This window comes from Melopsittacus undulatus, chromosome 1 (assembly GCF_012275295.1).
Source record: "Melopsittacus undulatus isolate bMelUnd1 chromosome 1, bMelUnd1.mat.Z, whole genome shotgun sequence".
In the NCBI taxonomy this organism is placed as follows: Eukaryota; Metazoa; Chordata; class Aves; order Psittaciformes; family Psittaculidae; genus Melopsittacus; species Melopsittacus undulatus.
This window is the reverse complement of record NC_047527.1, coordinates 102,057,559-102,081,937: the sequence shown is the minus strand read 5'-3', so window position 1 is coordinate 102,081,937 and position 24,379 is coordinate 102,057,559. Positions and strand designations below refer to the sequence as shown.

The window sequence follows — 24,379 nt, the reverse complement described above, 5'->3', positions numbered from 1 at the left end:
GGGTTTTAAGAACTTGCTCATGCTGACCTCAAAAACTTTGCCTTACTAAGGGGAGGAAAGATACTGGAATTTGAAGATGAGTATCAATAACAAAACTGAGCACATACAATTTCTTGTATCACTTTCTATAGCAGTAGAAAGCTTTCTTTTTCCTGCTTCTATGGAGTTCAGTCTCAGCCTGCCCATCTTTGTTCCTACAGATGCTGACACCAGATGTGCAGGGACTGCTGTTATGATTATAGCACAGAGAATATGGAGAAATTGGCACAGTCACATCCTTTACCAATTTACGCATCCAGTTCCCCAAATCACACTTTCTTTACCCAAACAGCATTCTGTTCTGGCATTATGCATGTGTGTTTTCCAGGCCAAAAAAAAAAACCAACAAACTTCTAGAAATTCAAGTAGCAATTTACACGAATATACCTAAAACCAGCACTGACCTCCCCTCATTGTTTTGATAGTCTGCAGCCTCTAACTACTATAATCATGCACATTAGTGTACTTCTATTATTGTCCAACTGATTTGGATCAAATCGGGATGCCACTATGTTCAATGCAATGTAATTGCATATAAAGACATATTCCTTGATTTCAAATAGAGTTTGTATTTAAATCTATTAGTACTCAATAGCAGGAATAATGTGTAAATTTTAATGTGACCTAGTTACATTGGACTCCTGTTTTAATCAGTGGAGATCCAGTGGAGTCCAAAATACATTATCATCTTGTTCTATTGGAGATGTCTACACTCAGAATTGGATTCTTAGAAACATCTATTTCCCTGCACTGTGAAAGGAGAAGAGTAGTGAGTGCTTATCTCAGTTACCCAAGTATACATTGTACACATGAAAAGTTAGATAAATCTCACCTTGATGACCCTGTTAAATATTTCCTACAGCTATCTATATTTATAAACCTTTTGGAGTTGCAGATTCATTTATGTGGAAGCAAATATATTGACCTTGGCAGTGTATGAACTAAATGGTATTGCTAATGGTTGCCATAACATGTGATCTCTGTATATGTTTCTGCTTTTACAAACATACCCTTAAGTAATTGCTAAACAATGGAGCAAAAGGAAGCAAGGCTTCTGTACAACAGGTATCAAGTGCATAAAGGTTTCTCAGCCTTGAGAGAGTATGGTATCACAGATGAGATCCTGGCCAGTATTTTTAGACTGCAGAGCATTATTCTGTTGTATGTTTAGACTGCAGAACATTATTCTATTAGCAGTAGCTACATACGTGGAGTTTCTTATAACCAATTTCTTCTCCTTGCTGGTATGTGGGTTTTGGGGGTCAAATTGTATGAGATGCTGTGCTGTTGCATCAGTAGCTTCATCAGCTTTGGGTTTGCTTTCTCCACCCGTGACAAATAAAAGCTCCAGAGCTATCAGCTGTCCAACCCCTTGAAGAAAAAAGTAGGTATTAGTGTTTACCATGTGGCTATTAACGTTGTTCATGTTACTCATTAATGGCCATTGCTGGCATTTGCTATTATTGATAGTATCTCGTGTTTCCTCAAATTTCAGAGCCCCAGGGTGTTAATCATACAATATTTTCCTGGTGTTCTTAACATATATCAGTAGAGATCTTCTCTTCACACATTTAACAGATTTGGATTTCAGGGCCACAACCTCAGCTCACTTAAATCAGCATCAATTCACTGAAGTAAGCAAGGTGTTTGCAATGGTCGATAATGTTCTGAGATGTCCCAGATGTTCTGATCAGCATATTAAGATAAAAATAAGCAGCAAATGCACTACTTAAAAAATGAGAAAATACCTGTAAGAGTGATTAAATAGATGACAAGTCAAGCGTAATATTTTAGCACTTGCAGTTACATTACAGGACAAGCACTAAAATTTGAAAGAATTTCAACTGCTTTGATTAGCTAACCCAAAGACTGCCTCTCTTTCTCCTGAATATCCTAATCCAAGATGTTCCCCAATTTTACTTCACACCCAAATGTATTTCTGCCCTGTTAAAGCTGATACTTTTCAGTTTGACATGTTACTGGTACAAAGTCTAAGAAATTAATTGCACCTGACAACATGTTTTCTTTTCTGTTACTTTCTGACATTTTACATGTGGATTTTTGGCTCCAGTAGGTAGCTAAAGAGCTCAGTGCTTTCTGAATACAGTGTACCTCATGTACTAGAATGATGCAGTAATAATAATGATAAAGAAGTTCAGCATGTAACACTGTCCTGGAACAAAGTGTTTGGTTAATCTGATGACACAAAATATTACGTTCACTTCAAGCCATCAACCACCACTCACATTAACCGAATAAATATTGATTCGGAGAAAACTCCAGGAACAAACTTGCCAACAAAGTTTTCAAGCTGACAAGCAGGTATTCTTTATTGCGGCGCCGGGAGACACGGGGGATAACTCCTCCTAACGTGTGTCTCTCTATTACTACACAAGCCATCCTTATATAGTCCCTGGGCATACATACATATTCATGAGGCTACGTATGGATTACATCATTTTCCAGAAAGCTCCCCGCATGCGTACAGAACTGTGGTGGTGGTCTCTGAGGGTCGTTTACTTCTTCCAACAATCTTCATCACTTCTGGCAGCCTTTGAAGCACGCGCAGTAGATGCTCATACCAGTTTAATTGGTTCACTAGCACCAGAGACATAATAATCCCCCTATCCTCCTACTTATCAGTTAGTTTACCCACAGCCTATCCTGGACACCTGCTATTCCCAGATACTCCTTATCCCTGTGTCCTGTTTTTCTAGACTGTTTTTCTTAAGACCACATCAACTATAACGATTTATCTTGTGCCAGTATGTTCTCTAGCTGTACTCTATTTTTTCTATGTATTATGCACCTCAGTAATTTCCCACTGCTACTGTTACAAAGCCATTGAACTTAACATTGCTTAAAACTAATTCTAAAGGTTTATAAATTCCATTTTGTGATTTTCTGTTCCCCTTGTTTCAATTCCCCCCTTTTTCTGTCCTTTTGCAAATTCTTTTGCAACATCTTATATATTACCATTACCATCCAAAGTCCTTTGAAATAATTTCCCATTTCTACTTGGTGCCTGATTTCCTTTTCCAATCTTCATAATTTATCATAGATAGTTTACAACACCAGAGGGAACATTGTATCATACCACAAGTAAACAATATTAAAATAATTAACATCCATATTCTTGCAGTCAGTTGCCTCAACCAGGAGAGATTAGGTAACCATGTAGTTTGTTCCATATTTCTTCGAAACCATAGGAGGTGTCATCCATGGCCGTCCCATGAAATATCTTAGTTTGTTTCCAAATTTCCTCTAGATATGTTTCAATTCTGCCACTTTGGTCTATGTAGGAACAACAGCTTTCATTGATTATGGAACAAACTCCTCCTTCTGATGCCAATAACATGTCTGGAGCCATTCGGTTTTATACCACTTTAGATAGGCTCGTTATGTTTTGTTGTTCTGCCTGCATTATATCAATACCTTTACTTTCCATTTCCTCTATGGTTGCTGAGATATTTACAATTGCTTTCTCTAATTCACTTACTCCCAAAGATGGAATTAGCCCTCTCACAAAACTATGAAATGCAGTGTGCCGTTCAATAATAGGGTTAAACCTTTGCTTAATCCGTTTAACAAAACTTCTAATCCAGGTTCCGGAAGGATACCTGTTGATAATAGTAAAATTGGGTATTATAGCACCTAAGGTGCATGCCCCCTTCCAGTTGGGGTAAAGTTTTATAAGCATTTTCTCCACATAACCAATACCATCCTTTCCCTTTAGGAACGGGCCACCACTGAACTACGATACCATCTATATTAATAGTGTAATTGCAATTTGAATGGTGACCTACATCTGTGGCATTTAAGAAAGTATAGTCTCCTACCCTGGTTCCTGGTGTAATACATCTTTGTGCACAGGTGTAATATTTATTGCCTGGATTAGGATTAACTATTCCAAATTTGAACCTTTCATTTGAATACAAATTGCTAGTGTTCACCCACAGATTTGTCCATGAAACAGTGTTAGGAATTGGAACTCCAATTAATGGCAGTTCCAGGCTTTCTCTTGATTTAGGCAACTGTGCACACACCCGACAGTCACTACGATTAAAACTTCAGTAACATTTTGCATTAATTTCAGGTATAAATTCTGGTCTCAAGCTTATGCACCAGTTATCATATGAGTCCAAATTATCACCGACGCAATTTCATACGTAAGAGTACTGAAGGTTCCATCTGCCACGTCTTCTCTGGTTCTGGTGCTTTCTTTATTCTTGAATAATGTATCCAAGCAGGTTGTTCCTTTATCTTCACTGCTGTAAAGGTGGTCAGTAATATCTGGTACAGTCCACTCAAGTTGTCCTGTAGAGGATCTCCTGAAAAATTCTTAACATAAACCCAGTCTCTAGATCTGAAAGGGTGAATCAGATAATCCAAACCTCTTGCTCTTGTCCCTGCTACTCTCTTATTTATCTCCTCCAATTCTTTTCCCAGATTGACCAAAAACTGTCAGAGATAACCTTCCCCCACTTCCTGCAGACTTTCTCCTTTAACTTGGGACTGTTATGGTCTTCCATATAAAATTACAAACGGGCTAACCTCTTCTTTCCACCGAGGTTTAGTTCGAAATCTTAATAGAGCCAGTGGTAAACCTTGGTGCCAATATAATTTCATTTCCTGACATATTTTCCTAATTTGTTGTTTGATCAGATAGTTTATCTTTTCTACATGCCCACTGGCCTGAGGCCTGTATGGAGCATGTACTTGTCAATCAATTTCCAATTTTTGCTAATTTCTCATAACAATTTTGCACTAAACTGTGAAACTCGGTCTGAAGAAATTGCTGCTAATACTCCAAAGCAAGGTATTATCTCATTAAATAATGTTTTAATGAGTTGTCTTGCATCATTTATCCTACAAGGGAATGCTTCTGGCCAGCCAGAAAAAGTATCTGTTAACTCCAACAAATATTGATAACCCCCTTTTCTTGATAATTCAGAAAAATCTATTTGCCGCTGCTGTCCCAGGAAACTTCCTCTTACAATTGTCCCAATTTGATTTCTATTTTCAGTTTTATGCTTATTCTTAAGACATAGCTGACATTGTTTTGTCACTGATTGAACTGTGTTGTATAGATTTCTTCCTACAATTTGTTTGTCTAAATATTTATATAAAGAGTTGCTACCCCAATGAGTTTTATTATGTTCTCCCTGAACTAACTTCCAGAGTTGGTTACAGGGGATTACAATTCGCCCATCAGGTATCTGAACCCAATCCTCTTTATTTTCCTGTCCTTTTAGATCCTCAATCAATTTTTATCCCCTTTTGAATACCTAGGTTTAGATTTTTCAATTATTAGTTTGCCATCACGGATTAAGGACATGATTTGTGATTGTTCAACTGCTCGTTTGGCTTCAGAATTGGCCAAATTATTTCCAATTTCCTGATCAGAGTCACCTTGTTGATGTCCTTTACAGTACATAACAGCTACTTCTTCAGGTAGCTGAACAGCCTCCAGTAATTGTAGAATTTCTGCAGCATGTTTGTTCAAAAGTCCTCATTCTTTTCAGATAGCACCATGTACATAATCAGTCCAAATATTTATCCTTTTGTCTTTAGCCAATTCCAGGGCTCTCATTAATGCTATTTTTTTCTGCCTTCTGGGCAGAAGTGTTCGAGGGTAAAGGTTTAGCCCCTGTTACCTGTGAAGTGGTGGTAATGGCATATCCTGCCTTTCGTTTACCATTCTTCATGAAGCTACTACCATCAGTAAACCAAGAATCAGCATCTTCCAGAGGTTTTTCTTTCAAGTCTGGTCGGCTCAAATATACAGTCTCTATGGTGGCCAAGCAGTCTTGTGTTAGTGGTTCTGTCGATTGTTCCTGCAAAAGGATGCTGGATTGACAACGTTAGTGACCACACTTTCTATATCATCTTGTTCCACAAGGGTGGCCTGGTATTTAAAAAAAACATGAAGGAGATAACCAGTGGGCTACTTTCTGTTCCAGGACTGCTGATACAACACGGGACATTAGCACAGTAATTTTTGTCCCAAGGTGAATTTGCGAGCTTCTTCAATATTCATGACAACTGCTGCCACAGCCCTTAGGCACCTGGGCCATCCTTTGCTTGCTTCATCCAGCTGTTTTGAAAAACGTCACTGCCCTTCTGTAGGGTCCTAGATTTCGAGCAAGGACCCCCAAAGCTATTCCCTGTTCTTCATAGGAATATAGCCAAAAGGATTTAGTTACATCCAGAAGTCACAGAGCTGCAGCTCTCATTAGCTCTGTTTTTAAATTTCTAAAATCCCCCTCTGCTGAATTAGTTCATTCTAAAGAGGGAGGATTTCCCTTCAACAGTTCATATGGTGGTCTTACCAGAACACCGTAATCATGGATCCAAAGTCTGCACCATCCAGTCATTCCCAGTAATGTCCGGAGCTCCTTGCCAGTTGATGGTTGTGGAGTCTGACAGATGGCTTCTTTTCTAGAAGCTTCAAGTTCTCTCTGTCCTCCTGTTATTTCATATCCTAGGTAGGAAACTAGGGTTTGGATTAGTTGGGCCTTTTGCCTGGATACCCAATAACCATTCAGTCCCAGAAAAGTTAATAATTCCACTGTCCACTGGATACATTCTTCCTTTATTTCTGTAGCAATTAATAGGTCATCCACATATTGTAACAGAGTCCCCATCTGAGCAGGTGGCTTCCATGATCCTAGTTCTCGTGCTGATTTCCAGAAATTGCTGGACTGTTTTAAATCCTTTAGGTAATACTGTCTAAGTTAACTGAGTTTCCCTTCCTGTGTCAGTATTTTCCCATTTAAAAGCAAATAAATTTTGGCTTTCTTTGGCCAATGGTAAGCAAAAGAAAGCATCCTTTAAATCCAAGATGGCAAAACATTCCTGATTATTATTCAATTTAGTCAATAATTAATACAAATTAGCTACTACTGGACAAACATCCTCTGCAGTTTTGTTGACTGCTTTGAGATCTTGAATCAATCTACAACTTTTATCATCCTATTTCTTTACTGTCCAGAATATTATATTCCAATTCACATTCAATTAATAATGTATATTTTAAAATTTATCAATGACTTTTTTTTTAATTCCCTTTGATCTTCTAATTTTCAGGGATATTGTTTTATTCTAATTGGGCAGGCCCCCCTTTTTATTTCCACTTTAACAGGCAAAGCATTTTTCACCTTACCTGGAATTTCAGATGCCCATACTCCCAGATATACCTGATTAAGGATTTCTTCTATTTCAGGGAGGTTCTCGTGTTTGCTTTTCTGTTGAATTAAAGATAAACTCAAAACTGCAATTAACTGTTTGATTTTAACTCTAAATTCCATTCTGCCTTCTTTAAATGTTGCTTCTCACCCTAAGAAATATTTTAGAGAATTTGGCATGCATAAAAATTTATGCATTCCTATTTTTTCCCAATTTGTACTTTAAGGGTTTCAGAAAGAATGCCTCGGGTTGTTTGTGAGTTGTTTTTTTTTCTCTGTTTTTCTTGGTGGCCAGTAGCTCCCACATCTGTAACAAATTCCTTTCTCTCAGATTTAACACCAAATAAGTTGCTCCTCTATCCACTAAAATTCCACTTTATTTCCTTTAGTTTCTACTTTTAATTTAACCAGTGGATCTGCTAGGGTAGATTCCCCAGGTCCCTGTCAGTCTGGTTCCAATTCAGTCACTGGAGCCACACCATGGCACTACCCCCCCCAAGGGCAGTCTCGCTTCCAGCGTCCGAACTCTCCCCCCGCAGTTTCAAATCAACCACCGCAGCCGTGGCTATAGCACGACCCAGCTTTTTCTTTTCTACTCGTTCCCAATTCCTATACACTCTCCATGCTTCCTCCTGTCCACATTTATTCAACAACCCCTCAGTCCCGTCCGTGCACATATCTGTTCCCACTTGTTTGCCTACCCCAGCACCCAGCATCCCACGCTCAAACACAGGAGCTGCGCGAGCTCCCCTCCTTTTGCCCTTGGTTTTCCTTTTTTTTTTCCTTACAGTTGCTCACCCTGCTCTGCAGGGGCTGCAGATGCCTCTGCAACAGCACTGATGGTTTAACCCTTTCTGAACTCGGAAAGTGCATCTGCTGCTTGGTGCCAGTGACAGTGATCTCTCGCTCCTTATGAATATCAGAGAGGAGAGATGCAGAGGGTGCTCCTCTCGGAGGTACCTGTGATAGATAATTTTACAGCCTATCTTCCTGATTACTGTTTTTTAACTTTAAACATCTTTCCCCAGTATCACAGGCTGAACAACATCTCTCCATCTTAACTTTCAGTTTTTCCCTGTCCTTTTCCAAAACCAAAATTAAGGGATCTGGTGGAGCCATATTAATTTTGCATTGCGTCTGTCACTCCACGTGGTCTCTTAAAGTGAAGAACATATCGGCATACATTACTTCATGCCATTTTCCTTGCAGCCTCAAAACAACATTAATTGTAACAATGTATTATAGTTCAGGCTCCATTTTTAGACCATTTTTCCTGATCTTCCAAAGTATACAAAAGCCACCATCGGTTACAAAATTTTTCAAAACAGCTGGACAACATTTTCTTATTTACTGAGCCCCCAGGAGACCCTCCCAGTTCTTTCCAGTGTGCCAAAATGCACCCTAAAGGACTCTTTTGCATGATCTCTTCACTCTGCTGATTTTCCATTATTAATCTCTCACTCACACACACACGGGATCCCACAGACACACTCCACACAGTTACAACACTTGAAAAAGACAGAGACTAAAATTCTATCAAACAAACCACAGTTAATAACACAGTTATAATATCCTGTCACCAATACCAAAATCACAAGACCAAAATCCTTAATGTCACAAGCCACAACAAGATCCAAAACCATTTCCACGAGACACCCCCTGCATCTTGCAGGACCCAAACCACAAGAAGCCCCCTGCTTCTTGAGGGTGTATGCCAGTAAAATCCAAAACCTTTTCTACAAGACTCCCACTGCGTCTTGTACAACCCAAACCACAAGAAGCCCCCTGCTTCTTGTGGGTGTATACCAAACGGACGCTAGCAGCCGGGTATACGCCTTTACCTACGAGATTTCTTATCTCGATTTACGGAAGGCTTCCAAACCTTGCGTACGCATACCAAACCAACCCAATTACCAATGCAGTCTTTATGCAAGATGCCCCCTGCACCTTACAGACTATAGAAAAGAAAAGAATACCTTTTACGAAGATGGTCCTTGTCTGCTCCCGCAGTGATCCGAATGAGTCGAGGGGTCCCTCCGGGAAAGACTCCCGAGGGCCCTAGGGAGCCCTGTCCTCAGCGGGTCCTGCAGCCGAGCAGAGAGGGTCCCATCTGGGGTGCCAAATTGATTCGGAGAAAACTCCAGGAACAAACTTGCCAACAAAGTTTTCAAGCTGACAAGCAGGTATTCTTTATTGCGGCGCCGGGAGACACGGGGGATAACTCCTCCTAACGTGTGTCTCTCTATTACTACACAAGCCATCCTTATATAGTCCCTGGGCATACATACATATTCATGAGGCTACGTATGGATTACATCATTTTCCAGAAAGCTCCCCGCATGCGTACAGAACTGTGGTGGTGGTCTCTGAGGGTCGTTTACTTCTTCCAACAATCTTCATCACTTCTGGCAGCCTTTGAAGCACGCGCAGTAGATGCTCATACCAGTTTAATTGGTTCACTAGCACCAGAGACATAATAATCCCCCTATCCTCCTACTTATCAGTTAGTTTACCCACAGCCTATCCTGGACACCTGCTATTCCCAGATACTCCTTATCCCTGTGTCCTGTTTTTCTAGACTGTTTTTCTTAAGACCACATCAACTATAACGATTTATCTTGTGCCAGTATGTTCTCTAGCTGTACTCTATTTTTTCTATGTATTATGCACCTCAGTAATTTCCCACTGCTACTGTTACAAAGCCATTGAACTTAACATTGCTTAAAACTAATTCTAAAGGTTTATAAATTCCATTTTGTGATTTTCTGTTCCCCTTGTTTCAATATGGTGCTAGAAATGTAACCTCTGAAAGCTGTTAGAGACAAACCTGTGACTGTAACGTCGCTGTCCTGGCAATTGTCACAAACAATAGTGTATGTCTGCTGTGAGACTTCTGGAAAAGAAGGAAAAAACATTACCTGAAAGAGAAAAGTAAAACAGCAATGACTGTTACTGTTTTCTCTCCAGAAAGGAATAAACTTACATTCATAAACACTCACTAAAGGACAACTCCAGTGATTAGTTATTAAATCTTACATTTGCAAGAAACAGACAATGTCACAGTCCCTTAACACAAACCAGAAAGAAATATGTGTTTTCTGGATCACTATTTTACATGCACATACCTGGATGATTGCCAGAGGCTGCTTTTGCAGTCCCTGGAGATGTGGGTAGTCTCTTGCTTTAGTTGCATGAATTACACCCTCAAAATTGGATCTGCCCTCGAACACTTACTAATACCACTGCTGCCTTTCAAGCTACAACAGTGTGAGCAGGATAAATGCTGTATACCCCCCCTAAGTTGCAGCTCAACAAGAATGGTTCAGGAGCCAAAACCCTTAGCTGATTCTTCTATCTGTCATCCATTATCACCTGCAAACCTAACCCATCCTAATTTATCTTCTCTTTCTCTCCCTCTCCCACCTGTCCCTGTTAAAGCAATGCACATGGGAAGACAGGAGAAGAAACATTTCTCCTTTATTACCTTCTCCTGCCTAACCCATTCCTCTCATCACCAGCTAGGAGAAACTAGTAAAAAGAAGGGCTGAAGGCTAGACATACTCTCCATATCATTCTTCTCATATTGATCTGTAATAAAATGTGACCCACATCAGACAAAACAGTGGTGGCAACCATTAATTCATACTTACTGCACTATCTTTTTAAGGAAAGAGCACATCATAAATAAATTATTTGTACCTGTTACATGAAAGATTTAATTTTTTTTTTCTCCCTAAATGTTCTTTTTTTCCAAGGAAGCTCAGAAAGGAAAACTTTCTTGGACTTGATGCCCCAGCAGGAATGAAATAAGCACTCCTGTGTTCTCAGATTCCTATTTTCTCTAACAGGATTCTTAGTGTGGGAAAAATCTGACTGGTCTCTGAGTGGCTAAACAAGATTTGGAAGTTCCATGAATGACTCTCCAGTAAGATTCGCAATTCTTTCAGCATAATTGCACAAAAAGATTCAAGCTTTTTTGCTCACACAAAAAACTCACAAAGTCCAAATTGACAAAGTCCAGCCAAGATCTTCTAAAATGATCTTGTTTGCTTATCTATTTGTTAAGGTACAAATAATTTCTATAGCAGGTGGTACTAACCTCTATTGTTGTATTCTGCCCTGAGGCTAGCTCAAGCACAGGAGGATGGATCCCAAAAGGAGCTTGTATCACAAAACCATCAGTGGCAATAGCCTACGTTGTTTAAAAAAAAAATATATATATATATATTAAAAAAAAGAAAAGAGAAAAAAAGAAAGATTAAAAACTTAGATTGAGTTTGTTGTTTTTAAAATACAAGATTACCTAAACTAGGCAGAATACTACTTCTCTGGTTTACCTTTTACTGTATTTTCACATCTCTCAAAAGTGTGTGAGTTATGTATATGGCTTGATTAGAAGAAGTGCTCTATATTTTATAATTACCTTGGTAAAAGCAAGAGGGAAGGTGCTGTCTCCAAAGACAAATGATAGTGTCAGAAGCCCTAATACTCATGTTCACAGAGGAAAAGCTCTGTCTGAGCACAGGGCTTTGTCTGCTTCTCCATGCTTATAACTCACTTTGAGTTGGAAATGTAAAGCATTTCAGGATGGACATCCTGGCACATCAGCTGTCACTTTAGACTTCTCTCCAGCACATAAAAGCCAACCTGCCAGCTACATCTTATCCTTTTTGTCATAGAATCATATAATAGTTAGGGTTGGAAAGGACCCTAACATCATCCAGTTCCAACCTCCCCTGCCATGGGCAGGGACATCTCACACTAGACCATGTAACCCAAGGCTCTGTCCAACCTGGCCTTGGAACACTGCCGGGGATGGAGCATTCACAACTTCCCTGGGAAATCCATTTCAGTGTCTCACCACTCTTACAGCAATTAACTTCTTCCTTATATACAATCTAAACTTCCCCTGTTTAAGTTTTAACCCATTACCCCTTGTCGTATCACTGCAGTCTCTAGTGAATAGTCCCTGCCCAGCATCCCTATAGGCCCCCTACAGATACTGGAAGGCTGCTATGAGGTCTCCACGCAGCCTTCTCTTCTCCATGCTGAACAGCCCCAACTTTCTCAGCCTGTCTTCATAAGGGAGGTGCTCCAGTCCCCTGATCATCCTCGTGGCCCTCCTCTGGACTTGTTCCAACAGTTCCATGTCCTTTTTATGTTGAGGACACCAGAACTGCACACAATACTCCAAGTGCAGTCTCATTCCATTCATTTAAATGTTTTGTGATGGAAAGCTAAAGACTGCAGTACTGGAGTTGGCTGCAAGCTCTACAGGTGCAGCAAAGTCAGTAAATGGTATCTTTAGTGGGAAGGGAGAGAAAATCAGCTGAAGCAATGCTCAAATTGATTGCATTTCTATTTGTATTAAGGGTAAAGTTAAAGTTCAGGCTAATTATCTTTTCCCTAACCTATGGCTGAGTTTACCCCACCACTGAGCAAGAAACCTTCCAGAGTCAAGACAGAGCACAGGCAGGAGGTATGGACACCCAGAAAGATTGGTATTGAGGACAAATGTGAATCCCTGAGGGAGTGGCAATACCAATGTCCCCAGCAAGGGCTTATGACTTCTGTGCTAATACCCCATGACTAATTTGAAAGCCTTTGTGTCAGGGCAACTATACCATACCATGTCCAGTATTTCCTTTCTAATCACTCACCCCAAAATTAGGAGATGGGCAGGCTTTCTTTGGCATTATAGAGAATTTCTCAGTTCTAATTCCCTCATTTCTGCACAAAATTGTCATTACTTTTATTCCTCCAACAAGGCAGGGACCACAGTCTATGATATGAGGCACTGCAATGAACCACACAGAAAGTCAGACTACACAGACAGTGAAGGCTTGCCAGCTGCTTCTTAAATAACTCTTTACAGACAACATTACTGCATATGAATATGTTGGGTGTTGCATTCCTAACCCCCTTCATATTCTTTCCATTTGAAAGCTGAACAGTATAAGGTGTATATTTTGACATATATTTTACATTTTAATGGTGCTTCCTACTTAAAGACTCTATTGAATGATAACAGAAAGTAAGACTTTTGAAACATTCTCAGTATAACAGAAAAGGTGAATTTAGCAAAAATCAAAGCAAGTTTCTGCAAAAGTCATCCTGGTTCGTACAGCTGAAGATAGAAATTTGAGAGGTGAATCCTGCAGGTATATAATAATTAATGAATATAATTAATGTAATATTGAATGAATATTAATTAATACCATCAAATGTTTATAACTAAATCATAATTCCTAAGTATTTAGTATAAGTAATTACAGTTAGGAATCCAGGAATCAACAAGACACAAACCTAGAAAATTGGCTCCAGCTCACTTCTCTAATAGAAGCATAAATGACTGAGGAAAAATTTGTCAGGATTACATTTTAGTAACTAGTCAAATTGTTATGAGTGAAAACGAGGTAGATATCAAAACATAGAAACTGCACTGCCAAATTTGTCCATGTTTGTTTTGTGACATAAAATTGGAGACAGTCAAATGAAAAAAAAAAAAGAAATACTTCTAACTTCAGAGAAATTAAGAATTGGACAGTACTGACATGTTAACACTGGAGGTGGTCTCTTAGCTTGGATCGGGATGAAAAGAGGTTCTGATACTTGAGTCTCCACTAACATACAGTCTTCATAATCTCCTGGATATTTAGGAGTAAATCGGACTGTATACTGGCATGTCATCCCAGGAGCAATCAGTCCTCCCTTTCCTGGAAATTTTCCTTGGAAAAAAAAAGAATGAAAGGAATTGAAAACAATTAAAACCTCCCAAAGTTGGCATATGTATTTATGATCACATCTCTTTCTGGAAAGGTGCCTGTAAAATCTCCCCATTTATGGCCTAAGTCTAGCTGATAAAAATGAATGACCACAAAAGGCCTGTCAGAGTAATCTGTGCATGTGCATATCTTCCTTTCCACTCAAAGAAGATTTTTGTGTCTGAAATATGCTTTTTGTAACTACAGAAAACAAAGTGAGAAACCTAGAGAAATTATCAAGTTTTCCTCTACACACAACAGCAAGGCTTACATGGAGGCATCCAACTTTTTCTAGATATTCCTCCAACCCTGTAACTGAGATACCACAATCTCCTTAGGCAATCTCTCCCACTGCCTATCTATTGTACTATATATCCCCTAATCTAATCTAATCTAATCTAATCTAATCTAATCTAATCTTCCTTACTGCAACTGAAGTATATTATTTCTTACTCTCCTCCCCATAAGGGAAACTATGTCTGTTCCTAGATGCATTTTGGATAAGACTCAATCCAGGTATTCCATGAATATATTTCAACCTAACTTTGAAAAATGTAATGTAAGTTTGTCTTCTTGAATTCCTTATTAGACCATTTGAATCTGCTTATGAGTTGCATGTGAATGGTCCTAAAGACATAAGTCAACCTTCAGTTTCTAAAGAACTGAGCACTATGGACTGCAGAAGCAAACAGAACATCTCTGAAAAATCTTTGTTCAAGCTGATAAGCTGATAAATTAGATCTCTTATGTGTTAACATCTTAAAGGCAGTAAAAGGAATGCTTACCTGGTCCAATGGCAAATGCTGAAGTAGAGGGAGGGATAAGTCTTACATAATGACATGTTGAAGTGATGTTCTGCAGCTCTACAGTCATCTTCATTTAAAAAGAAAACAAAATACTCCATTATATTTATCAACACTCACTGTAATGTTTGCAATTCCCTAGTTCTCCACTAGTAGTAACTAATTTATTATCACAACCAACCTAAAACCCTCAGTTTATTCAATAAAGGCTGAATCAGATACTACAAAAAAAAAAAAAAGCGGAGACTGAAAAGGTCCCTTTTAGTTTTTGATAGTTAGTGTGTCAGTGGCAAGTGTGAAAGAGTATCTTCAAGGAAGCTATAAGGTCATTAATCCAATATAATGAAGAAACTCAGACTTCTGTTAAACTGCAGGAAGCCTAAAGGTTGCCTGAGATACACAGATTATAGCAGGACATAATGCTCCTTAGTAGCAGAATTAACTCTCTACATAGAAGTAAGTTCTCACCTCATAAACCTGGCCAACTTCATAATTAGAAAACATAACAGCAGGTGGATTGGCAAGAAACACAGGAACAAATGAGGTATCTCTGAAAGAGAAAAAAAAGCTGTAGACATTACCTCACTGCCCAGTTCTTTGAATATGGATACAATGGGAAATTGAAAAATGTATCCCTTAGTAAAAAAAAATATCATACAGACATACTTTGTTTCCTAAGTGACTACATCATAGCTATTTAGCTCGAATACCTACTTGTAATTCTATGGTGGAGTCTCTCTGTGTACTCCAGCTCAAAATCAAGAAACTGTATATACTGCATACCCTTTTTCATCTTCTTCTTTCCTTCTGGCTGTGTTTTTTTCCACCTTTCCTTGAGAAATGACAAGAGATTTGCCTCCATGAAGAGAATTTGGTGGGAAAAAGCGAGGGTTCTTCAAGTAATTCTGCCTTTTCTCAAGTCTGGCAAGGTAAGCACGCTCACTTTCTCTCTCAGCTTTGCACGTACTATCTTTGCCAGCCAGCTTCTGTGAGGCATTAGTTTTCTTCGAAAAACAAAGAGATCATGGCGCAAAATTAAACATGGTAATTTTGAGGATGATGATAAAGGTATCTGTACACCTACAATTAAAGCTATACAGAATGGAAAATTCATACGGAAATGTTATGTTTCACTTTTCTTAAAAGATCAAATAAGTACTGCAGCCAAATCAACTAATGCATTGATATTCACCTTTGTTACAGGAACAGCAATAGACCTTATAGTTCTGACAGACTAAACCAGACCTATAAAATGTACCTTACTTATCTTTTTAGTCTGGTGGCTAGAGTCTGGACTTGAAAGAAGAGTTAATGTGCTTAAAGACACATTTGGCAGTCTACCAGGTATTTTCTGTAGATGTGCAATCTCTGCAGGCATCTTGTCCCTTAAGCGTGAAGAAACACGCTGTTTAAAAGCAAAAGTCTCTTTGACATAGCCAGGTTCTGATTTTCCTGCAATTCAAATTAAAAATTAAGTCTATAAGAGAAAAAACATGAATTACAAGCACTTATTCTAAGTGTAAGGGTATGAACTTATTTTAGTTTCGTTGATGGTAAAAATATACTTTAAATCCTCTAGAATTTATTTTAAATTTATAGTGTGTTTTGCAAAAATGTAGCTTAGTGCTTTAATAACAAAGCATTTAGAAATACTGAGTAAGCAAGCTATATACAAAGAAAGTTATATCACTCTCAGAAAGCTGTGTTAATCTTAAAAGTCAATGGAACTTAGAACGTCCTGTTCAATTTACAAAAATATCTATATGATGGTCTTATGAAAGTCAGGAAGTTGACATAAACAGGATGTACCATCTAGTCCCATGTTCCTACTGTTAAGCAAACTCTGAGATGTTAGATTTTTGGCTTTGTTTGGAATTACAATGTGGAAAAAAAAAAAACAAATCTTGGAATTTGTGACTAAGTTGACCACTCTGAAATGTTTGCCTTGACTTGGTTGAAAAATGTCAGTTTAGTGATAGTAAAATCCTTCGCCTCATAAGTCAGTAAAAGAAGAAGTCCTGACATTGCACAAAAACGATCTCCATTTGCAAATTGAACTGATTTTTTTTTTCTAGAACCCCCCAAAAAGCATACAGTTCTATTTCCCTGAAAATAGCTTTTAATGTGACCACTTTCTTTCCCTGTATACAGGATGGAATTGCAGCTTTGTGCTAATGAAATTAAGTAGGGGCAGAGCAGTCATAGTTAATATAGTTTTTGTGCCAGATGGAAAGAACTACCAGCAAACGTGTGACCACCATTAAATTTCATGATTAAGCACATTTAAACTCAATCATTTTTAGTTTATCAATTTTAGTTTGACAGTGTCCCCTTAGTGGAATTTTATGCTTGTAATACTAGAGCCCCTTCTGCTTTGGCAGTATAAAAATATACTCAGATCTGCTACATCCTCCTATGATTCAAGCATTATAGAAAGTTCTAAAAAATCTAATTTATTCTCTGCTTTAGAAGTTACCTTTGGGTGCTCTAGTAGGAGGAGATTTATCAGTGATATAGTCTTCAGGGCAGATTAAATTGTTTTTTCTGAGAAGTTCATTGTCCACAATCCACCTAAAACAGGATGCCACTGCAATAGTGAAACAAAGAAACAAACAAATCATGCAAAAGCTTAGTACACTAATATGCTATCTTGATTAATACACTATCTTGATTCATTCAAAGTAATGTCTTTATAATGCATCACCATCAGGTAGTATTTTTGGATAGAGAAAAAATTTGGTATTTTAATCCCAAGACTTGGACAAGTACCCACAGTTCTAATTCACTTCAAAACCAGCTATGCAACCATTGGAGAAACACCTAATCTCTGTTTGTTGCTACTGCATATCAAGGTATATATGCTGTGGTAAGCCATTAATTGCAAATGTTTAGTTTCTTGCAGTGTTAAACAGATGTTACTTTACTTGAATCTCCTCACAAAATCCTTCGATGTTGCTCTATGGATGTAATGCCAGACCAAATACCTACCGAGTCTAGTGTCAGCCCCACTAGTGATTTAGACAAATGTGGCATTAGTCTCCAGGTACTATAAGCATGTAGCAGGGAGAGAGAGTATTTCCAGAATCCTCACCTGGTGGCAGTCCCATTTTGTGGAAATCTTCCCCCACATCTGCCTTCAGCTCATTTAGGACCCTTTCTTCTTCTGCTTTTGCTCGTTCCTGGGCCTGAATGATGTTCTCTTCTGCTCTGTCAGCTTCTCTCAGCCGGCAGTTATACTCATCAAGAAGCTGTCAGAGCATGGGTGAATGTAGACAAATGAATGTAATTTGAGCTGTTAAAATCTCCTTACAGGTAAATGTTTTCTATTTGCCTTTAAGGGGTAAATACAGGTAGCTTTGTAAAACATAATTACTTTACAAGCATAAACTGGCCTGTTAAACTCATTTCTATCATTTAACTTGTGCTGGGTAAGAAGCACTACTGAAGAAAAGTGTGTGATAGATGAGGAGATCCTCTCAGGACAAGGGAAATGTCTTTTACCTTCTGTGGGACAGCAGCTCAGAGCATGTGTCTATCAATATATTCATAAATGACTCAAAAGAAGTACAAAACTTCAGACTTCTCAGCTCTGATAACCTTTGAGGGAGTACGAATGGAAAAAATACCTGTTTCTCGAACCATCCAGCAATAGACTCTACTTTTATACACTGACATTACCTATCAGAGCAATGATTAATACAAGTATTTTGCATTTCTACTGTTGATTATACACTGACACTACCTATCAGAGCAACGATTAACACAAGTATTTTGCATTTCTACTGTAGATTTAATCCAAGATTCCCAAAAAGAGTTGCAAATGCTAATAGATTATGTGTCATAGAGCACCACTAAGCATAAATAAATAATATTTGCAGCATCTGGTTTCAAAATGCACCACATCAGAATAATTTATTGCAAGATAGGAAGTCTAGTACCAGCAGTTACAGGGAGTTGTCGGCCAGTGGAATAGGGCTACTGGTTATAATCTGTGTCTGAAAAGCTGTCCGGAGCTGAGAACATCACAAAGGAGCATGTGATGAATATTAACTTATATGAAAGGTTCTGTGGGAAACTGTGCTTGAGTAAATTTCCATTACAATGGCAGTTCTAGGACTACCCTCTGACTTTTCATTTTATCTTAGGAAGTAGCAATGAAAGCTGAATAGATCTCCAAACCCTGACTTGGTTTTGACTTGTACCTTCTGTAGCTCCTCAGTAAAGCTCTCATGATAAACGTTGTCTCCTCCCTGGGACTTGATCCAGTTTGTCTCCAGATCTTCCCCAAAAACATCTCCAGTGTACAAGTCCTCAAAAATGCTAGCCAACAAGGGGGAGATGTCCTGAGAAAAGAAAACAAAGATGTTCATACTGATGGCCAAAGACAGGATCAGATGAAATCCCTGGGCATGTGAAAATGGCTGGAATTAGCAAACGAAGAAGGAAAAGTGGGAGAAAATGGCTGGGAAAGATATCCAGGAAGGGCCCTGAAAAGGAACACACTGCACATGAACACTGATACGTGAGGGCATGTATGTAAGCATGTGCACATGTGTGTACATAAGGTCATACATGCACACAGGTGGTGTGCCTGTGCTGGGTGGCTGTGCATGCAGGTGACTGTGGTGGTCACAGATCTCTGTGTGCACAGCTGTGTATGTGTGCAATGGTTTATGCAGGAATGCGTCCATATGGGGTGAGTGGTGTGTATGTGAGATACATCCCCTGTACAGGGTACTATATGTGTGAGTACCAGTCCTTGTGTACACCATGTATTTGTGTGCTTCAGGGTGCATGCAGTGATGTGTGTGTGTGTGTGTCTGTGTGCAGGGGTATGCATGCATGTGAGGCTGTTTGAAGAGGAGTGTGTGTGGCTGTTTGCGAGAGTGTGTTTGTGAGGGGTGTGTGTGTCAGTGTGCACGCATATGAGGCTGTTTGCGTGTGTGCAGGGGTGTGCATGCATGGGAGGCTGTTTGCAAGGGAGAGTGTGTGTGTGAGAGGCTATGTGTGAGGTGTATGCCCAAAGCTGTGTGTGTGTCAGTGTGCATGTGTGTACATACACACGTGTGAGGCTGTCTGCGGTGTGTGAGTGCCGTGCGGCCCTGCCCGCTGCCTTACCTGCGTGCAGGGGTGGAAGCTCCGCTGCGCCATGGCAAGCCCGGCGCTGGGGCGGCCCTGGCCAGCCCCGTCCCTCAGCCGCGGCCTGGACGCGCCGCCGTTGCTGAGCGACCGTGCGGGGCGGAGAGGAGGCACCCGGGGCTGAGCTCCGTCCGAGGGATCGGGGGGAAGCCCCACTACCCTTGAAGGGGACATCACCCCTCACACCCATGGCCGCCCTTCGCCGCCATACCAGTGCTCTTAGAGGGCTCGGCGACTCCCCGCGTCTCTGTGAGAGTCGCGCCCCACTTCTGCCCACTCAAAATAGCTACTTTGTGTGCTCTTTTAAAGCGGCGGAGCTGTGTGAATTAATAAGAAAAGAAACAAAATGTTGACCTGAAGCCTTTGTGGGGAGTTGGGCTTTCCTGTTGGCCCGGCTTGCCCCTCTGCCGGTGTCAGGCTTGGCTGCAGGCCGTGAGGTGGGCAGCTGAGGGAAGAAGACAAACCCTCTCCTGCTTCCCCAGCTGCCACCGGCTGCTCGTCGAGGCAGGGCTCGTCCCTGCTGCCGCAGCCCGGCTGCGAGGGCTGGGAGTTGGGGTAATTCATCATCAGCCCCAGAAGCCATCCATCTTCCCTCAGCCGGCAGGAGCGCCCCAGCTGTGTACGCCCGTTGCTAACAACAGCCGCCTGCTCCTGCTGCAGCGGGAGGTGTTCTCCTTAGAAACCATTCCGGCGAAGCACTTTCTGCTTATCCTGCCTCCTTCTTGCCTTTTTACTGTGGGCCCCGGGGCTTCTCCCTTGCTATAAGGGTCATGGGGCTCCACTGGGGTTTGCAGGGGTTGGAAGTGGGCAACATCGCTGCCCTCTGATGGTACTTCATGGAAAATAACCATCAGAAAGGCAATTACAGTTCACCAGCTGGTGTTGTTCCATGAGAAGTAGGCAAAAGGGCTGGGGGGTGGTTGAAAAACTGGCTTTTGTAGGCAAGCCTACAAAATGGGCTTTTGGCTACAACATGTTGCTTTAGTTCATCAGCTCACCACATTCTGAGTCTGGGATAAGACACTAAATTAGACTTAGAGGCACTGATGTGTTTTCAGTTTCCCTGTGAAAAAGGGAAAATTTCCCAAGAGAAAGCTTGGCAAATCTGCAATATCCTGATCTAAAGGTTAAGGTAAGTCAGAGAAATCACTGACATCTGGCAAGGGTGGAACCAGGTACCTGGGTTTTCCAACAGAAAAGATTCACAGCTTTGTTTCTGTGCAGGCACATAAGTGTGTCCTTGCCTTTAAAAGTAGGTTGACACATCCAAATTTGGACATTTTTCCATATAAGAATTCCAACTTTTCTTATGATGTATTATTACAATTGATTATAACATCTGTTCGCTAACTTAAATGTTAATGAAATCCAGCATTTAAGAATTCTTTCCCAGCCTTTAAGAAAGCCTCAGAGTAGTGGCAGTAAAACAGATGTTTTTGTTTAAAATAGTATATAGAGGTACATGAAAACTGACTGTGGAAAAAACTTTCTGTACTTTCATCTTTACTGTCTTTCAGTAACTTGCCAAGCAGATCAGCTCAGTTTAGAAGCTGGATTTTTCTTTTTTTCCTCAACTGCAGTCCAGAAATGCACTGTGGAATCTGGAAGTGAAGGTGAGATCCATCTGCCCAGTAGTCAAATGCAAGATCAGAAGAGATCTGGCCAAGAGCTATACACAGTTCTTTCCCAAACGACACTGGTATATTTTTTGTTAGATCTCCATTTTTACCCCATCATCATTTACTCATATAAACCTAAAAAAACAATGCCACTGTTCCCATTGTAAAGCTCTTATATATCATATATAAGACACATATTTTCGTATCTCTGTATAAATATGATGAACAGAAGGACAATTTTCATATATATCTCAATCCTCTTTTTTACTATTCTAAGATATTTAACTTCCAAAGGCTCATACATGTAAGAAAAAAAACCCAACCCAACACAACCCAAATGGAAACTTTAGCCTACATTTATAGATACAAATGTAGACACTTTCTCTAACTGTCATGTATGACTTCTACCTGACATTTTACCTTGTCTTTCCTTTCTCTGCCACAAAAGGTTGGATTTTATGCTAACATTTTGATTTAGATTGGGTGTGTGGATCTGAAGAGACTCCTGAGGGCTCCACTTTGTATGCTTTTGTGCAATGTGGAGTACAATAGCATTTCTCTTGGAGGAAACTAATCTGAAATCAAGCTCTCCAGGAGCTCACCTCATATGCGCCGTCAGCTAATGGTCTCTCAATCTACAGAATCAGTCAAAAGCTAGTCTGAAATAAAACATCCCTAAATGCCTATAGAGTGGACATTTTTCCTGAGCACCAACTTTTTTTTCCACTGCAGTTCTGCTCCTAATGCACCAGGCCACCCACTATGGTAGACATAACCTAAGTCACAGAACCTTAGAGGGATCATAAATTCTGCTAAAGTCAGGATTATTCCACCCTCAAAAGTAGTCTCTGTGTCTTGTCAGGATCATACTGTTCTTTCTATTTATTTGTTTACACTCCCCAGGTGATCCTCACCTGGGTTAGGATTTTCAAGCATTCCTTGTTATCCCACAAGGACTCTTCAAAGTTTAGCTGTTTTCCAAAACCATACTTGCTTCTGGTAGTAGCATGTTCAGAAAAGATTCTTCCAATTGTAACCTTACAAAACCACCTGGCGGTCAGGTAAATGGCTTGTTCAGGCATCCAGGTACCAAATGACACTGTAGCTAAGGCAAGCCCAGCTCCTTTCTGCTTGTTAGCTTTCTAAGACCAACAGTAATGGAACATATTTATATATAAAATGACTAGATGTGATTTGAATGCAATCAGGGAGCTCAAGTTCGGATTAAGAGGTGATACGTACATAACTACCTTGTAGAGTGAACTGTATCTTGCACTTATTACAAAACTAGCAAGCTCCATGGCAGTCTTATGTACCTTGCTCATATTTTATCAAAAGTATAAATGGGTGTTATGACCTGCAACTCAGCAAGTATATTTCTTTATATATTTCAAAGCAATGGACAGCCGTGCTTGACAAACTATAATCTTAAATTATTGTCAACACGTATTCCTTCAATAAAAATTAAAAATTCTGCTAATGTGTTGCCCCCGTTATATTGATGCAATAATATGGATTCATTTGCATTGAATACAATGCAAATTATATATATGTATACAAAAGGATATGCAAAGTAGTAAATTGATTAAAAAAACCCCACAAATCCATAGGGTTCAGACCATATCTGTATTTGTTTTTTATCGTGTTTTTTGATGTTTTGAGCACTTTCTGGAAACGGAAAGTCATGTAGAATTCAGGTGGCATTCTTTACATGCAGGAAAGTAAGGAAAATGATGCAGTACTGTCTTTTGCACTATTTCACAGATCTGCATCTGGGTAGCAGAAAATTATTTCTAATTATTTCTAATTCTTTGCTAAGTTCTTGGGTTTGGGTTTTTACGAAGCAATTCCCAGAAGTATGCTGATGAATGATTCACTTTGACGTTGCTGCCCTCCAGTGGTCTTACTGGAGTGTCCATGTATTCAGGAAAGCCTTTAAAAACAATCATTATATTAAATGTTTGTCCTGATCAGGCATTTTAGCAGCTAAAAATACTTCGTTGCAATCTAGCATATTCTCTTGCCAGTGTATTAGGCAAAGCGTTTTTTATTAATTACACTGGAAAAGCTATATATTACCCTATAATTATTGCAGATGCAGCCAAACAGGTATCACTGGAACATTTGTCTCCTTTGCATGCTAGCATGTGTACCTTGAAGAAGAACTAGAACCAGCATCAATAATCTGACCTTAAAACTCAAGTAAAATTTGCAGACACGGAAAATGGTGAAATAACCTTTCACTTTCAGGTGAAAAATGCCCAACAGCTCAGCTTCTGGAAGCTGGCTTTTCGCATTGCACTGCTTCCTTGTCCTGCCAAAGGTTTTTTCTTCAAATGTCCTAGTTAGTTTAAGGACTATCTGTTTCTTACAGATCTTGCCTTGATGGCTGTACTTGGGTCATCTCCCGTTCTCCTGGTGACAATCTGAAATAACCTGCAGCTGGCAGTTCCACCTGGATATTCTTCATTATTTTGTCTCTTAACATCTTGCATGGTGTTATTTTGTGGCTGTCTCCTGACATGAGTCAACCCTTTCACTTGCTTCCAGTGTACACTTCCTGACTTGAAGCTTTTCTTTGTTTCCCAGACCTCTCTCCTGTATCTACAAGTCTGCCCTTCACTAAAACATGTCAGTGGGTATTTGCTGTACTTCTGCTGAAATACTTACACTGTAATTTCACTCAAGCCACATGGGATTTTACAAACCAGACACACCCAACATGTAGGAGAAGCATGTGGAAAATGCACACACAAAGGAGCCAGTCATTCCTTTCAGACAGTGTCTGGGCAGATACATCACTCTCTAATTAAGCTGTAAACAGGCTA

The 24,379-nt window shown here is 39.8% G+C and overlaps 1 protein-coding gene across 1 annotated transcript in view; it reads right to left on the bottom strand.

The window, feature by feature from the left end:
- DLEC1 (DLEC1 cilia and flagella associated protein) overlaps nucleotides 1-20,106 on the bottom strand; it is a 48,706-nt gene extending 28,600 nt beyond the window's left edge. Inside the window, exons 1-13 of the mRNA XM_034060462.1 lie at nucleotides 19,912-20,106; nucleotides 18,996-19,136; nucleotides 17,885-18,041; nucleotides 17,270-17,380; nucleotides 16,052-16,245; nucleotides 15,577-15,797; nucleotides 15,262-15,343; nucleotides 14,776-14,863; nucleotides 13,781-13,954; nucleotides 12,887-13,023; nucleotides 11,326-11,418; nucleotides 10,054-10,144; nucleotides 1,248-1,410 (exon numbers count right to left, since the gene is read on the bottom strand). Coding sequence (XP_033916353.1) covers nucleotides 1,248-1,410; nucleotides 10,054-10,144; nucleotides 11,326-11,418; nucleotides 12,887-13,023; nucleotides 13,781-13,954; nucleotides 14,776-14,863; nucleotides 15,262-15,343; nucleotides 15,577-15,797; nucleotides 16,052-16,245; nucleotides 17,270-17,380; nucleotides 17,885-18,041; nucleotides 18,996-19,136; nucleotides 19,912-20,106 — 1,847 coding nt within the window. The remainder of the gene's footprint in view (nucleotides 1-1,247; nucleotides 1,411-10,053; nucleotides 10,145-11,325; nucleotides 11,419-12,886; nucleotides 13,024-13,780; nucleotides 13,955-14,775; nucleotides 14,864-15,261; nucleotides 15,344-15,576; nucleotides 15,798-16,051; nucleotides 16,246-17,269; nucleotides 17,381-17,884; nucleotides 18,042-18,995; nucleotides 19,137-19,911) is intronic.
- Nucleotides 20,107-24,379: the final 4,273 nt, after the last annotated feature.